We start from the raw sequence: 16,073 nt of genomic DNA, 5'->3' as shown, positions 1-16,073 counted from the left end.
TCAATTGCAATGTGTGTGTTGTAGTTTGGGTTATACATCAAGTGCAATGTGTGTGTTGTAGTTTGGATTATACATCAAGTGCAATGTGTGTGTTGTAGTTTGGGTTATACATCAAGTGCAAAGTGTGTGTGTTGTAGTTTGGATTATACATCAAATGCAATGTGTTGTAGTTTGGGTTATACATCAAGTGCAATGTGTTGTAGTTTGGGTTATACATCAAATGCAATGTGTGTGTTGTAGTTTGGGTTATACATCAAGTGCAATGTGTTGTAGTTTGGGTTATACATCAAATGCAATGTGTGTGTTGTAGTTTGGATTATACATCAAGTGCAAAGTGTGTGTTGTAGTTTGAGTTATACATCAAGTGCAATGGTTGTGTTGTAGTTTGGATTATACATCAAGTGCAATGTGTGTGTTGTAGTTTGGATTATACATCAAGTGCAAAGTGTGTGTGCTGTAGTTTGAGTTATACATCAAGTGCAATGTGTGTGTTGTAGTTTGGGTTATACATCAAGTGCAATGTGTGTGTTGTAGTTTGGATTATACATAAAGTGCAATGCGTGTGTTGTAGTTTGGGTTATACATCAAGTGCAAAGTGTGTGTGTTGTAGTTTGGGTTATACATCAAGTGCAATGTGTGTGTTGTAGTTTGGGTTATACATCAAGTGCAATGTGTGTGTTGTAGTTTGGGTTATACATCAAGTGCAAAGTGTTTGTGTTGTAGTTTGGGTTCTTCTTTGACAAAATGACTAAGCAAATTTCCAGAAGGCATGTTGAGAAGAAAGAGTGTGTGTTTATTGCAGGGCAGCTGCAGTAAAAGTAGACGACCACAACTCCCACCTTGCGGCCGACATAAACCGGGATGCCGATGACCATGGCGGGGACGGCGATGCCCGCGATGAGCGTGATGCCCACCGGGGCGCCGATGAGGGTCCCGAGCTGCCACAGGATCTTCTTCTTCCTGCTCCACGGCTTCTTGCCCCAGAAGGTGCAGCCAGACGGACTGCGGAGGAGGAGACGCAGGGATCAGCTGAGCTCACAGAGGGGGGCGGGGCGGCGCTACCTGAGGTAATGCAGGTCGGAGATCTCCTTCATGCACAGCCAGCAGAACTCGCAGCCGCACACGGCGCACGTCATGTGGTTGCAGCTGCCGTCGTTCATCTTGATGATGTAGGCGCCGCAGCGGGGGCACGGCTTGATGTCGTCAGCTGGGGACACGCACCAGTACAAACATTTCCACCTCATTCTTTCTCGCGTGTGTGTGTGTGTTGATGTCACGTACCGGCGCCCTGCTCTTGCGTGTAGCTGGGCGAGTGGTTGCTGTGCGTGTGCAGGGACTGCGCCCTCTGCTGGCGCGCCGAGTCGCAGGTCTGGTTGGGGTGCCAGGCCTGCTTGCAGTGGTAGCAGAACTCGGCGCCGCAGCCCTCTCTGCGGCACACCAGCCGGGGACAGCTGGCGCAGCCCGAGGCGATGACGGCGAACCTGAAGACGGCGGGAAATAGACACGAGTCACGAGGATGGAACGGTGGACGGGAAGAGGAAAAGGTTGCAGGCGGACGGGTTTGTGAACGCCAGTGTTGTGTTGGGGGAATGCCGCTGAGCGCGCACACACACACACACACACACACGTCGGGCCGATAACACAACACACGGTACAGTGTACCGCGCGCAGAGCGCCGCTGGTGTGCACCGATGTGTTCAATGAAAGCCCCGTCACCCCTGGCAACACGCCCTCTACTTTGCATCTGTGGTTGTCATAGCAACTGACAGCCAGCGCAGACAGCACTTGATAGGCCAGTCGTGCCCGCCGAGGCCTCGCCAGACAACCGCAGCGAGCGGATTGACAACCGGGGAATGCGTCCTGGCTCAAACCGTCGCTTCTATTATTACCTCCGGGTTTGTTGTTTGCTTAGCGGCATTAACGCCAACGCGAGTAGAAGCAATTTACACCAAACGTTGGAGGGCAAGGGAAGAAAAGGCACCGTTTTTTTAAATGTACAGTACAGGCCAAAAGTTTGGACGTACATTCTCATTTCAATGTGTTTTCTTTATTTTCATGACTATTTACTATTTATTACAATCTATTTATTATTACTAGATTGTCACTGAAGGCATCAAAACTATGACACCTGTGAAGTGAAAACTAGAGATGTCCGATAATATCGGACTGCCGATATTATCGGCCGATAAATGCTTTAAAATGTAATATCGGAAATTATCGGTATCGGTTTCAAAAAGGAAAATGTATGATACTTGCCAACCCTTCCGATTTTCCCGGAAGACTGCCGAATTTCAGTGCCCCTCCCGAAAATCACCCGGGGCAACCATTCTCCCGAATTTCTCCCGATTTCCACCCAGACAACAATATTGGGGGCGTGCCTTAAAGGCACTGCCTTTGCGTGGCTGGCCCAATCACATAATATCTACGGCTTTTCACACAAGTGAATCCAAGCATACTTGGTCAACAGCCATACAGGTCACACTGAGGGTGGCCGTATAAACAACTTTAACACTGTTACAAATATGCGCCACACTGTGAACCTGTCATGTCTGTGTGATCATGTTTTGTTTTAGTCATGTTTTGTTTTGTTTAGTTATTGGACTGTTTAGTTTCTGTTTACGCTCCATTGTTTTTGTATCCATGACTACCCATTAGTTTTCACCTGTCCTCGTCACGCACCTGTCTCACGCTTTGCACTCGCACACCTGTCACTAATCATGTCACTGCTATTTAAGCCTGTCTGTTTCTGTTGTTCGTGCTGGTGACATAATGTCAGGACGTGGACTATGGAGTGGTTGTTTTCCCGAGATGCAAGTGAACTTGGACTGGACTTGACGTGAAGGTAGTGACATCTTTAATATTTTAACTCAAAAAAGCTCAAAAAGGTTTAAACAAATGGCGCGCACAATGGCGGAGAACAAACTATGAAACCAAAAAACTAGCACAAAGGCAATTAACTAATAACACGAAACAAAAACACTTACAAAAAAGATCAGTTAGAATAATACATAATGTTGGATATAAAGAACATACAAATCCTTTATTTATTGAATCAAAGATACTGAAATTCCACGACATAGTGAATTTGCAAACAGCTAAAATTATACACAAAGCAAACTATAACCTGCTACCCAAGAATGTACAACAATTCTTCTCAAAAAAAGAGGAGAAATATAATCTTAGAGAAAAATGTAATTTAAAACATTTGTACGCACGTACAACACTTAAGACCTTCAGTATATCAGTATGTGGAATTCAATTATGGAATGGATTAAGCAAAGCAATCAAACAATGTACTAATATGATCCACTTCAAGAAACTCTTCAAACTTAAAGTGTTTATAAAGTACAAAGAAGAAGAACCATGATAAACATTCTGAATTTATTTATTTAATTCATCCATTCTTTCACTCTCAAAATAATCTTACTTATCTCATCATATGAAATGTAACTTACTTCACCAATTATTATTTATCTCTTTATTTTTATTGTGATTACTTATGGAGTACATTGTGAATAAATTGAGAACAGGAAGTGAACAAAAGAGTTTAGCAACTGTTATGTAAAAGAAAAGGGGTAGGATTAAATAAGCTCTGCTTCTTCCTACTCCTTTTCGAACATGTTGAAAAGAGAAACTGGAAATTGTGATGTATCATGTTGTATGCTTGCATGTTCGAAATAAACTCAAACTCAACTCAACTCAACTCAACTTACTGTGGCATAGCATGAGGCATGAACTATAGTGGACATGAATATCATGGGTAGCAGTAGCATGGATGGATAGGTAGATAGCATGGTATGAAAGGATAATGTCACCAGGACGAACAACAGAAACAGACAGGCTTAAATAGCAGTGACATGATTAGTGACAGGTGTGCGAGTGCAAAGCGTGAGACAGGTGCGTGATGAGGACAGGTGAAAACTAATGGGTAGTCATGGAAACAAAAACAATGGAGCGTAAACAGAAATTAAAGAGTCCAATAACTAAACAAAACAAAACATGACTAAAACAAAACATGATCACACAGACATGACAGAACCCACACCAAACAAGAATGACAAACACATTTCGGGAGAACATCCGCGCCGTGACACAACATAAACACAACAGAACAAATACCCAGAACCCCTTGCAGCACTAACTCTTCAGGGACGCTACAATATACACCCCCCACGCCCAACCCCGCCCACCTCAAACTCCTCATGCTCTCGCAGGGAGAGCACGTCCCAAATCCCAAGCTGCTGTTTTGAGGCATGTTAAAAAAAAATAATGCACTTTGTGACTTCAATAATAAATATGGCAGTGCCATGTTGGCATTTTTTTTCCATAATTTGAGTTGATTTATTTTGGAAAACCTTGTTACATTGTTTAATGCATCCAGCGGGGCATCACAACAAAATTAGGCATAATAATGTGTTAATTCCACGACTGTATATATATCGGTATCTGTTGATATCGGAATCGGTAATTAAGAGTTGGACAATATCGGCAAAAAAGCCATTACCGGACATCTCTAGTGAAAACCCTTTCTGGTGACTACCTCTTGAAGCTCATGGAGAGAATGCCAAGAGTGTGCAAAGCAGTAATCAGAGCAAAGGGTGGCTAATTTGAAGAAACTCGAATAGAAAACATGCTTTCAGTTATTTCACCTTTTTTTGTGAAGTACATAAACTCCATATGTGTTCATTCATAGTTTTGATGCCTTCAGTGACAATCTACAATGTAAATAGTCATGAAAATAGAGAAAAACACATTGAATGAGGAGAAGGGGTGTCCAAACTTTTGGCCTGTACTGTATATTTATTTTATTTTTGTGTAATATTTTCACAACATTTTTTATTAAAAAGATATATAGTTAAAGGTCTTACCTTTTCTCCCCCAAACATATTGCTGGGTATTTTGTATTTTGTTTCATCTGACCACAGAACTTTCCTCCAGAAGTTCTTATCTTTGTCCATGTGATGTCAGATGAAACAAAAATTGAGCTGTTTGGCCACAATACCCAGCAATATGTTTGGAGGAGAAAAGGTGAGGCCTTTAATCCCAGGAACACCATGCCAACTGTCAAGCATGGTGGTGGTAGTTTTATGCTCTGGGCCAGTTTTGCTGCCAATGGAACTGGTGCTTTACAGAGAGTAAATGGGACAATGAAAAAGGAGGATTACCTCCAAATTCTTCAGGACAACCTAAAATCATCAGCCCGGAGGTTGGGTCTTGGGCGCAGTTGGGTGTTCCGACAGGACAATGACCCCAAACACACGTCAAAAGTGGTAAAGGAATGGCTAAATCAGGCTAGAATGAAGGTTTTAGAATGGCACTTCCCAAAGTTCTGACCTAAACGTGTGGACAATGCTGAAGAAACAAGTCCATGTCCGAAAACCAACACATTTAGCTGAACTGCACCAATATTGTCAAGAGGAGTGGTCAAAAATGCAAGCAGAAGCTTGTGGATGGCTACCAAAAGCGCCTTATTGCAGTGAAACTTGCCAAGGGACATGTAAGCAAATATTAACATTGCTGTATGTATACTTTTGACCCAGCACATTTGCTCACATTTTCAGTAGACCCATAATAAATTCATAAAAGAACCAAACGTCACACACACACACACACACACACACACACACACACACACACACACACACACACACACACACACACACACACACACACACACACACACACACACACACACACACACACACACACACACACACACACTCACGTATATGTATATACACATTTATATACGTATATACACATATATACACATATATACACATAAACACACATCCATCCATCCATCCATTTTCTACCGCTTATTCCCAAACACACACATATATATATATATATACTCACACACACATATATATATACACATACATACATACACATATATATATATACATACATACACATTAGGGCTGCAACAACTAATCGATTATTAAAATAGTTGCCGATTAATTTAGTCATCAATTCGTTGGATCTATGCTATGCGCACAGTTTTTATTTATTTATTTTTTTTATTACAAAAAAAATATATATATATTTTTTAATAAACCTTTATTTATAAACTGCAACATTTACAAACAGCTGAAAAACAATAATCAAAATAAGTATGGTGCCAGTATGCTGTTTTTTTTCAATAAAATACTGGATAGGATAGAAATGTAGTTGGTCTCTTTTATCCGATTATTAATCGATCAATCGAAGTAATAATCGACAGATTAATCGATTATGAAATTAATCGCTAGTTGCAGCCCTAATACACATATACATATAATATAAATTTTTTATGGTGGACGTTTTTTGGGTTTTTTTCGGGGAAAAGCGGGAATTTTTTTGAAAATGGTAAAAAACTTGAAGGGTCTGAATGAGTTGAAATGGTTGTTGTTGGAACTTTTCAAATCGGTCGAGAAATGTTGAAGTAGTAACATTTTTAATTGAGAAATGGTATTAAGGAATTCCTGGAATTTTGGGAAAACTGGGAATTTTTTCAGTTAAAAAAAACACTGTCTTTTGTCCTGATTAAGACGAATGTTTGGAGGGTGAAACGGTTGAAGTGGGTTGAAAAATGTGAAAGGAATAGTCGCCAGAAAAAAGGGTCAAAAAAGGGTTTGAAAAAATGGGGAATTCTGGGAATTCCTGGAATTTTTTGGAACTTGAAAAAATAGTTTGAATGTCCAGGATGAGTGGAATATGATGAAGGTGGAACGGTTTTAAATTGGTTGAAAAATGTGGAAATTTGAAAACTGGCCAATTCATCAAACCTGGAAATCTGGGAATTTTTGGAATTTGTCAAGGGAAAGCTTGCGATTCCCGAATAGGCTCAACAGTTTGAAGTTGGAACAGTTTGAATCAGGTTAAAAATGTGGAAGGTAAAGCACGCCAAAATCTGGAGAAGAAGAATAAGAAGTTGAAGTTTAATAAATAGATGCATTTTGCTGTAGAAAACAATATATGAATTAGGGCTGCAACAACTAATCGATTAAATCGATTAAAATCGATTATAAAAATTAGGGATGTCCGATAATGGCTTTTTGCCGATATCCAATATTCCGATATTGTCCAACTCTTTAATTACCAATACCGATATCAACCGATACTGATGTATACAGTCGTGGAATTAACACATTAGTATCCCTAATTTGGACAACCAGGTATGGTGAAGATAAGGTCCTTTTTTTTAAAAATTAATCAAATAAAATAAGATAAATAAATTAAAAACATTTTCTTGAATAAAAAAGAAAGTAAAACAATATAAAAACAGTTACATAGAAACTAGTAATTAATGAAAATGAGTAAAATTAACTATTAAAGGTTAGTACTATTAGTGGACCAGCAGCACGCACAATCATGTGCGCTTACGGACTGTATCCCTTGCAGACTGTATTGATATATATTGATATATAATGTAGGAACCAAAATATTAATATATAATATGAATATTAATATAAAAAACAAAACAAAAACGATACCGATAATTTAAAAAAACGATACCGATAATTTCCGATATTACATTTTAAAGCATTTATCGGCCGATAATATAGTTGCCGATTAATTTACTAATCGATTCGTTGTATCTATTCTATGCGCATGCGCAGAGGCTATTTTTTTTAAAATAAACCTTTATTTATAAACTGCAACATTTACAAACAGCTGAGAAACAATAATCAAAATAAGTATGGTGCCAGTATGCTGTTTTTTTCCAATAAAGTACTGGAAAGGATAGAAATGTAGTTTGTCTCTTTTATCCGATTATTAATCGATTAATCGAAGTAATAATCGACAGATTAATGGATTATCAAATGAGTTGTTAGTTGCAGCCCTAATATGAATGGTTTGAAAACTTGGCCATTAAAGCAGATGACATATTAGGACTGAAGCACTATCAGCGAAGCATAAGAGACACAAAACATGCAAAATACAGTTTTTTCAAACAGTGTGTATTTATTTTAGTTACTAAAAAAAATAAGTTGGTTGAAAGATTTCCGTGTGTGTCTAAGTCAGGGGTGTCCAAAGTGCGGCCATTTGCGGCCCGCAGCTAATTGTTTACCGGCCCGCCACACATTCTGCAAATACTATTGAAAAAATAAAAAAGAACATTAAAAAAAGTGGAATGAGGTGAAATCTAACGAGAAAAAGTTGCAATGTTGACACAAAAGCTGCCATGCAGGCTGTTTTTTTTCTTTTGTCTTTCTTCATTTTTCTTTTTTTGCCATTGCTCAAAAAAAAAAAAAAAAAAAAAGACCAAAAAATCCATGTTATAATGAATTATTTTCAAGGCTCCAATTACTTCAAATATTTCACTTTAAAATGTTTTATGTGGTAAATATTGCATACATTGTGTAGTAGCCATATAAAAACATAAAAGTTTTCTTTGACAAAAGCGCATAAAACAAACAAAATAATAGTTCCAGCATAAAATGGACAGATATATCTGAAGTTGATCTCGTAACTTAAGTGTTGAAAGTAAAAGAAAAACCTAATAAAAATGTATCACTTTATGAGTGGGGCACCTTTTGGATCCCAAATATATTTAGTGATTTTTTATTTATCTTTTCACTGTGATCACTCAAAAATATGAAAGAATTAAAATCAATGGTGTCCTGCATTATTGATCTTTTAGGGCTCTAATTACTAAATACTGCATATTTCAGTTTTACTATAAAAAAAACTGAGTTGTTTTTGACAGAAAAGCCATAAAACATTTTTTTTTAATTTGTAGTACTTTATATCAACTTGAAGTTGATATAGAAATGTACTGTAAGTGTTAAATAATTGAAAAAATAGTAATAATCTGACTTATTTTTTAACATTTTAATGACTGAGACCCTTTATGGTCCCCGGGATCCCTAAAGGTAAAATAAATAAAAAATGCATATATTTTGTTATGGTTTGAAAATGAAAAATATCAAAATGGCCCCCACATGCTTTAATTTTTCCGTGTGCGGCCCTCACTGGAAAAAGTTTGGACACCCCTAGTCTAAGTACTTTTGGAGCACTTTGAACAATACTGCGATACTAATGATCATTTTGGTCACGATAACCGTCCGTGATATGACATTTTAATTTCCTTCCAATCGATATTGCTCAAATGAAAAGATATCGATACATAATCGACTTGAACATAAGCCTGGGAAGGTGTGGCCCGTGTGGGCGAGCGGTGACAGCTGGTGCAAACTCGGTGTTGTGGAGCTGCAGCTGCAGTCTTGTGCGACGGCTGCGCCTGATGATTCGGAGAATGGGGTGAGTCAGCGCTGGCGTCAGACAGCATCATCCCGCTAAGTATTGAGGTCAGCAGGCGGGCGGGCCACGATACTGCTGACGCACGCGCAAACACGCACACACACACACAACCTTTGGTTGGAGGTGTTTTGCGCTTATCAGGACATTGTGACATGTGCTCCCAGTTCTGTGTGGAGGCCATTTGACAACAATGTAAGTAGGAAGTTTCACCACTTAAATGTTAAAGCAAATCCTGCATCTTCTGTGACATTACTGAAAACTGCTGTTTAGCAGTAATGAAGTTGTCTGCAACTCCAACTAGCATATATAGAAGGATGGAAAATTCTGAATGTGAATCATACTTTAAGGTAATAATGTGTTATAATCATGCTGTATGAAAATGTCATCCTAAGGAACACTAAACCAGATTTTGTTTTTGGAAAAATATATTAGTTTTAACTAAGGATGGATACCATACAGAATCACAGTACTATTAAAAGCCTACTGAAACTCACTACTACCGACCACGCAGTCTGATAGTTTATATATCAATGATGAAATCTTAACATTGCAACACATGCCAATACGGCCGGGTTAACTTATAAAGTGCAATTTTAAATTTCCCGCTAAACTTCCGGTTGAAAACGTCTATGTATGATGACGTATGCGCGTGATGTCAATGGTTGAAACGGAAGTATTGGGACACATTGTATCCCAATACAAACAGCTGTGTTTTCATCGCAAAATTCCACAGTATTCTGGTGAATCTTTTGCAATTTCTTTAATGAACAATGGAGACTGCAAAGAAGAAAGCTGTAGCTGGGATCGGTGTATTAGCGGCTGGCTGCAGCAACACAACCAAGAGGACTTTGAGGATAGCAGACGCGCTATCCGACGCTAGCCGCCGACCGCATCGATGATCGGGTGAAATCCTTCGTCGCTCCGTCGATCGCTGGAACGCAGGTGAGCACGGGTGTTGATGAGCAGATGAGGGCTGGCTGGCGTAGGTGGATAGCTAATGTTTTTAGCATAGCTCTGTGAGGTCCTGTAGCTAAGTTAGCTTCAATGGCGTCGTTAGCAACAGCATTGTTAAGCTTCGCCAGGCTGGAAAGCATTAACTGTGTATTTACATGTCCATGGTTTAATAGTATTGTTGATTTTAAGATTAAAGATTAAAGTACCAATGATTGTCACACACACACTAGATGTGGTGAAATTTGTCCTCTGCATTTGTCCCATCCCCTTGGGGAGCAGTGGGCAGCAGCGGCGCCGCGCCCGGGAATCATTTTTGGTGATTTAACCCCCAACTCCAACCCTTTGTTGCTGAGTGCCTGTCTATCCTTCCAGTCAGGGGTTTATTTCTTCTGTTTCTATCTGCATTTAAGCCCGATGCTATCACGTTAGCTCCGTAGCTAAAGTGCTTCGCCGATGTATTGTCGTGGAGATAAAAGTCACTGTGAATGTCCATTTCGCGTTCTCGACTCTCATTTTAAGAGGATATAGTATCCGAGGTGGTTTAAAATACAAATCCGTGATCCACAATAGAAAAAGGAGAAAGTGTGGAATCCAATGAGCCAACTTGTACCTAAGTTACGGTCAGAGCGAAAAAAAGATACGTCCTGCACTGCTCTCTAGTCCTTCACTCTCACGTTCCTCATCCACGAATCTTTCATCCTGGCTCAAATTAATGGGGTAATCGTCGCTTTCTCGGTCCGAATCGCTCTCGCTGCTGGTGTAAACAATGGAGAAATGTGAGGAGCCTTTCAACCTGCGACGTCACGCTACTTCCGGTACAGGCAAGGCTTTTTTTTATCAGCGACCAAAAGTTGCGAACTTTATCGTCGATGTTCTCTACTAAATCCTTTCAGCAAAAATACGGCAATATCGCGAAATGATCAAGTTTGACACATAGAATGGATCTGCTATCCCCGTTTAAATTAAAAAATTTCATTTCAGTAGGCCTTTAAAGCAAATCCTGCATCTTCTGTGACATTACTGAAAACTGCTGTTTAGCAGTAATGAAGTTGTCTGCAACTCAAACTACCATTTATAGAAGGATGGAAAATTCTGAATGTGAATCATACTTTAAGGCAGGGGTGACCAAAGTGTGGCCCGGGGGCCATTTGCGGCCCGCAGCTAATTGTTTAACGGCCCGCCACACATTCTGCAAAAATTGCAAAATTGATAGTATTGCAAAAATTAAAAAAAAAAACATTTTAAAAAGTGGAATGAGGTGAAATCTAACGAGAAAAAGTTGCAATGTTGACACAAAGCTGCCATGCAGGCTGTTTTTTTCCCTTTTGTCTTTCTTTATTTTTCTTTTTTTTGCCATTGCTCCCACAAAAAAAAAGACAAAAAAAATATATCTTATAATGAATTATTGACCTATTCAAGGCTCCAATTACTTCAATAATGTCACTTTAAAATGTTTTATGGGGAAAAAATATTTCATATATTGGGGTGGTTGCCATATGAAAACATCAATGTTTTCTTTGACAAAAGAGCATAAAAACAAACAAAATAATAGTTCAAACGTAAAATCGACAGATATATCTGAAGTTGATCTCGTAACTTAAGTGTTGAAAATAAAAGAACATCTAATAAAAATGTATCACTTTATGAGTGGGGGACCTTTTGGATCCCAAATATATTTTGTGGGATTTTATTAATATTTTCACTGATTTCTCAAAAATATTAAATAATTAAAATCAATGGTGTCCTGTATTATTGATCTTTTAGAGCTCTAATTACTAAATACTTCATATTTCCAGTTTTGCTATAAAAAACAAAGTTGTCTTTGACAGAAAAGGCATAAAACCTTTTTTTTTTTTTTTTTTTTTTTACTGTTTATCAACCTGAAGTTGATATAGAGATTTACTGTAAGCGTTAATAAATAAAAAACAAAAATAATAATTTGACTTATTTTGAACGTTTTAATGACTGAGACCCTTTATAGTCCCCGGGAGCCCTAAAGGTTAAAAAAAAAAAATCCATATATTTTGTTATGGTTTGAAAATGAAAAATATCAAAATGGCCCCCGCACATGCTTAAATTTTTACGTGTGCGGTCCTCAGTGGAAAAAGTTTGGACACCCCTGCTTTAAGGTAATAATGTTTTATAATCATGCTGTATGAAAATGTCATCCTAAGGAACACTAAACCAGATTTTGTTTTTGGAAAAATATATTGATTTTAACTAAGGATGGATACCATACAGAACCACAGTACTATTAATGCCAGGATAACAAATGTACCAGTACCAGTACCAGCTACAGCCCGGTGAGGGGGCTGCTGTGCAAATGTCTCACACTCAAACTAACCAGTAAACATGTTTTATGGGCCAAAGCTTAAAAATCACTTCGGCATCTTCAGAATGGATCTGACTATCATTTAAAAAGGTTTCCCTTTAGTGGACCTGTTTTTTTGTCCCCATACCGTCAGAGGTCCCCTAAAGGTGACTGTGTAAACAGAGCGATGTCTCCATTAAGTAAGCATTGCCAGAACACACACACACACACACACACACACACACACACACACACACACACACACACACACACACACACACACACACACACACACACACACACACACACACACACACACACACACACACACACACACACACACACACACACACACACACACACACACATCATGATGAAACCAACGCCTCTCATCCCTTCCAGAAAACATCTCATCAAAGCCAAAAAGGCTCCTCCTCCTTCCACACTAGCAGGCCTTTAAACCACTTCCACTTTCACCTTCCGACACCTACAACTTCCTCCGCTTGTCCTTATCTGACCGAGTGGCGGTCACCCGAAGCAACAGCGTGTTGTGAAATCCAGACGAGTCATGTCGGCGGTGAGAGGAAGGCGAGGGTAACAGACGTTAACGCTTAGAGTTTGTCTCTTGTCTTCCACCATTGGCCTTACTTGTGTGCTGCATCAAAAACTGGGTTGGAGGGCAGCACACAAAAAATAAAAAATTATAATAATACATTTAAAATGTTTTATATATATATTTTAGGGCTGCAACTAACAACTAATTTGATAATCGATTAATCTGTCGATTATTACTTCGATTAATCGATTATTAATCGGATAAATGAGACAAACTACATTTCTATCCTTTCCAGTATTTTATTGAGAAAAAAAACAGCACACTGGCACCATACTTATTTTGATTATTGTTTCTCAGCTGTTTGTAAATGTTGCAGTTTATAAATAAAGGATTATAAAAATAAAGAAATAAATACAAATAAAATTAAAAAGTAGCCTCTGCGCATGCGCATAGCATAGATCCAACGAATCGATGACTAAATTAATCTGCAACTATTTTTAAAATCGATTTTAATCGATTAGTTGTTGCAGCCCTAATATATATGTATATATACACACTACCGTTCAAAAGTTTGGGGTCACCCAAACAATTTTGTGGAATAGCCTTCATTTCTAAGAACAAGAATAGACAGTCGAGTTTCAGATGAAAGTTCTCTTTTTCTGGCCATTTTGAGCGTTTAATTGACCCCACAAATGTGATGCTCCAGAAACTCAATCTGCTCAAAGGATAGTCAGTTTTGTAGCTTCTGTAACGAGCTAAACTGTTTTCAGATGTGTGAACATGATTGCACAAGGGTTTTCTAATCATCAATTAGCCTTCTGAGCCAATGAGCAAACACATTGTACCATTAGAACACTGGAGTGATAGTTGCTGGAAATGGCCTATATACACCTATGTAGATATTGCACCAAAAACCAGACATTTGCAGCTACAATAGTCATTTACCACATTAGCAATGTATAGAGCAGACCTGGGCATTCTGCGGGCCGCGGGCCGCATCCGGCCCTTTGTGCGTCCCTGTCCGGCCCGCGTGAGGCCAATTATAAATTACAAAATAAATTTAAAAAAGTATCTATGTCGAGTGTGCAATACAACGGTGCTGCTTTTGTTTTGAAAATCGTTATTTGTATTACTTCCGTGTGGACGTATGCGTGATTGTGAGTGAATGTGAACAACTGCAATTACAAAATAAAGTTGAAAAAACATCTATGTCCTGCGCGCAATACAACTGTGCAGCTTTTATTTTGAAAAGTATTATTTATGGGCGTGTGTCCGTGTGTAACCTGCGAGTGAAGGTGCACATGCAGCGACAAGTGATGCACGGTTTACACCCGAGACGCCAAAAAGAGAAAAGTTGATGAGGAATGGCGTGTTTTCAACAACACATGAACTGCAAAGCAACGTCCCCTCACCTAAGGTGCGTGCCTGCGCAATTGTGCACTGCTCAAGCGTCCGCTGCGCGCAGCAAGTATATGCCGCGCACCAAATCAAATCCCATCTGAATTCTAAACAAAATAAACATATTTATTCTATGTAATTTTGCAATGCAACTTTGAGTGACAGTGACAACAAGCGGCCCTAACGGTGTTCGTCAACACCGTTCAATTGAACACCGTTCAATTATTGTAACGTCTATCGAGATGCTTCGAGGACAGGAATTATATCGATCACTTTATTGAACAAAACTGTTTATATTCGGACATAACCACACCAAAAACATGAGTAAAACAATTCTATCTCGAAAAACTAGTCATTTTCTGCCGTACAAACCAGGCCAAAACCAACTTGTCATCTGTCACCAACACGCATAGCACTAAACCACTGGTGCGTTTATGGCCACACAAAAAGTCGGACAACTCAAACACCACACAAAGTTACACTATGACTCCTCAGTCATACGTGTGCTTATTTTACTGTCATTTATTATTCATGTTAATTTATATATATTAGTCATGGAATGCTGTTACACACACTATGTTGAAGTATTACTATTATTATTATTATTATTTATCTTACGGTATACATCAAAAATAATATTGAGCAAAATTTAATTGAAATATTGTCGATGTGGCCCTCCAGCAGTGCTCGGGTAGCTCATGCGGCCCCCGGTAAAAATTAATTGCCCACCCCTGGTATAGAGTGTATTTCTTTAAAGTTAAGACTAGTTTAAAGTTATCTTCATTGAAAAGTACAGTGCTTTTCCTTCAAAAATAAGGACATTTCAATGTGACCCCAAACTTTTGGACGGTAGTGTATATTATTAGTGTTGTCATAGTACCAAAATTTATTTCGATACTTTTCCATACTTTTCTAAATAAAGGGGACCACAAAAAATGTCATTATTGGCTTTATTTTAACAAAAAATATTAGAGTACATTAAACATGTTTCTTATTGCAAGTTTGTCCTTAAATAAAATAGTGAACATTCAAGACAACTTGTCTTTTATTAGTAAGTATACAAAGGCTCCTAATTCAGTTGCTGACATATTGTGTCATTTATCATTCTATTATTTTGTCAAAATGATTAAGGACGAGTGGTAAAAATGAATTATTAATCTACTTGTTTATTTACTGTTAATATCTGCTTACTTTCTCTTCTAACATGTTCTATCTACATTTCTGTTAAAATGTAATAATCACTTATTCTTCTGTTGTTTGGATGCTTTACATTAGTTTTGGATGATACCACAAATTTGGGTATCATGCCGATACCAAGTCGTTACAGAATCGTATACATTTGGTGATATTCAAAGTCCTCATGTGTCCAGGGACGTATTTCCTGAGTTTATAAACATAATATAATATACATTTTTAGAAAACAAAAGATTTTGTGATGCTAAAAAATATTGATGTAATCATAGCAGTATCGACTAGATACGCTCCTGTACTTGGTATCATTAGGTGTAGATCCACCAATGGCGTTCGTTTACCGGTAATTTTTAGAGGCGGTATAGTATCGAATATGATTCATTAGTACCGCGGTACTATACTAATACCGGTATA

The 16,073-nt window shown here is 38.4% G+C and overlaps 1 protein-coding gene across 1 annotated transcript in view; it reads right to left on the bottom strand.

Moving 5' to 3' along the window:
• Positions 1-16,073, bottom strand: part of rnf19b (ring finger protein 19B) — a 67,197-nt gene that overhangs the window by 16,999 nt on the left and 34,125 nt on the right. Inside the window, exons 3-5 of the mRNA XM_062047374.1 lie at positions 1,282-1,481; positions 1,063-1,207; positions 840-1,002 (exon numbers count right to left, since the gene is read on the bottom strand). Coding sequence (XP_061903358.1) covers positions 840-1,002; positions 1,063-1,207; positions 1,282-1,481 — 508 coding nt within the window. The remainder of the gene's footprint in view (positions 1-839; positions 1,003-1,062; positions 1,208-1,281; positions 1,482-16,073) is intronic.

Source organism: Entelurus aequoreus, linkage group LG05 (genome assembly GCF_033978785.1).
Source record: "Entelurus aequoreus isolate RoL-2023_Sb linkage group LG05, RoL_Eaeq_v1.1, whole genome shotgun sequence".
NCBI classification, from domain to species: Eukaryota; Metazoa; Chordata; class Actinopteri; order Syngnathiformes; family Syngnathidae; genus Entelurus; species Entelurus aequoreus.
Note: the sequence above shows the minus strand (reverse complement) of the source record. Positions and strands in the feature narration are given on the sequence as shown.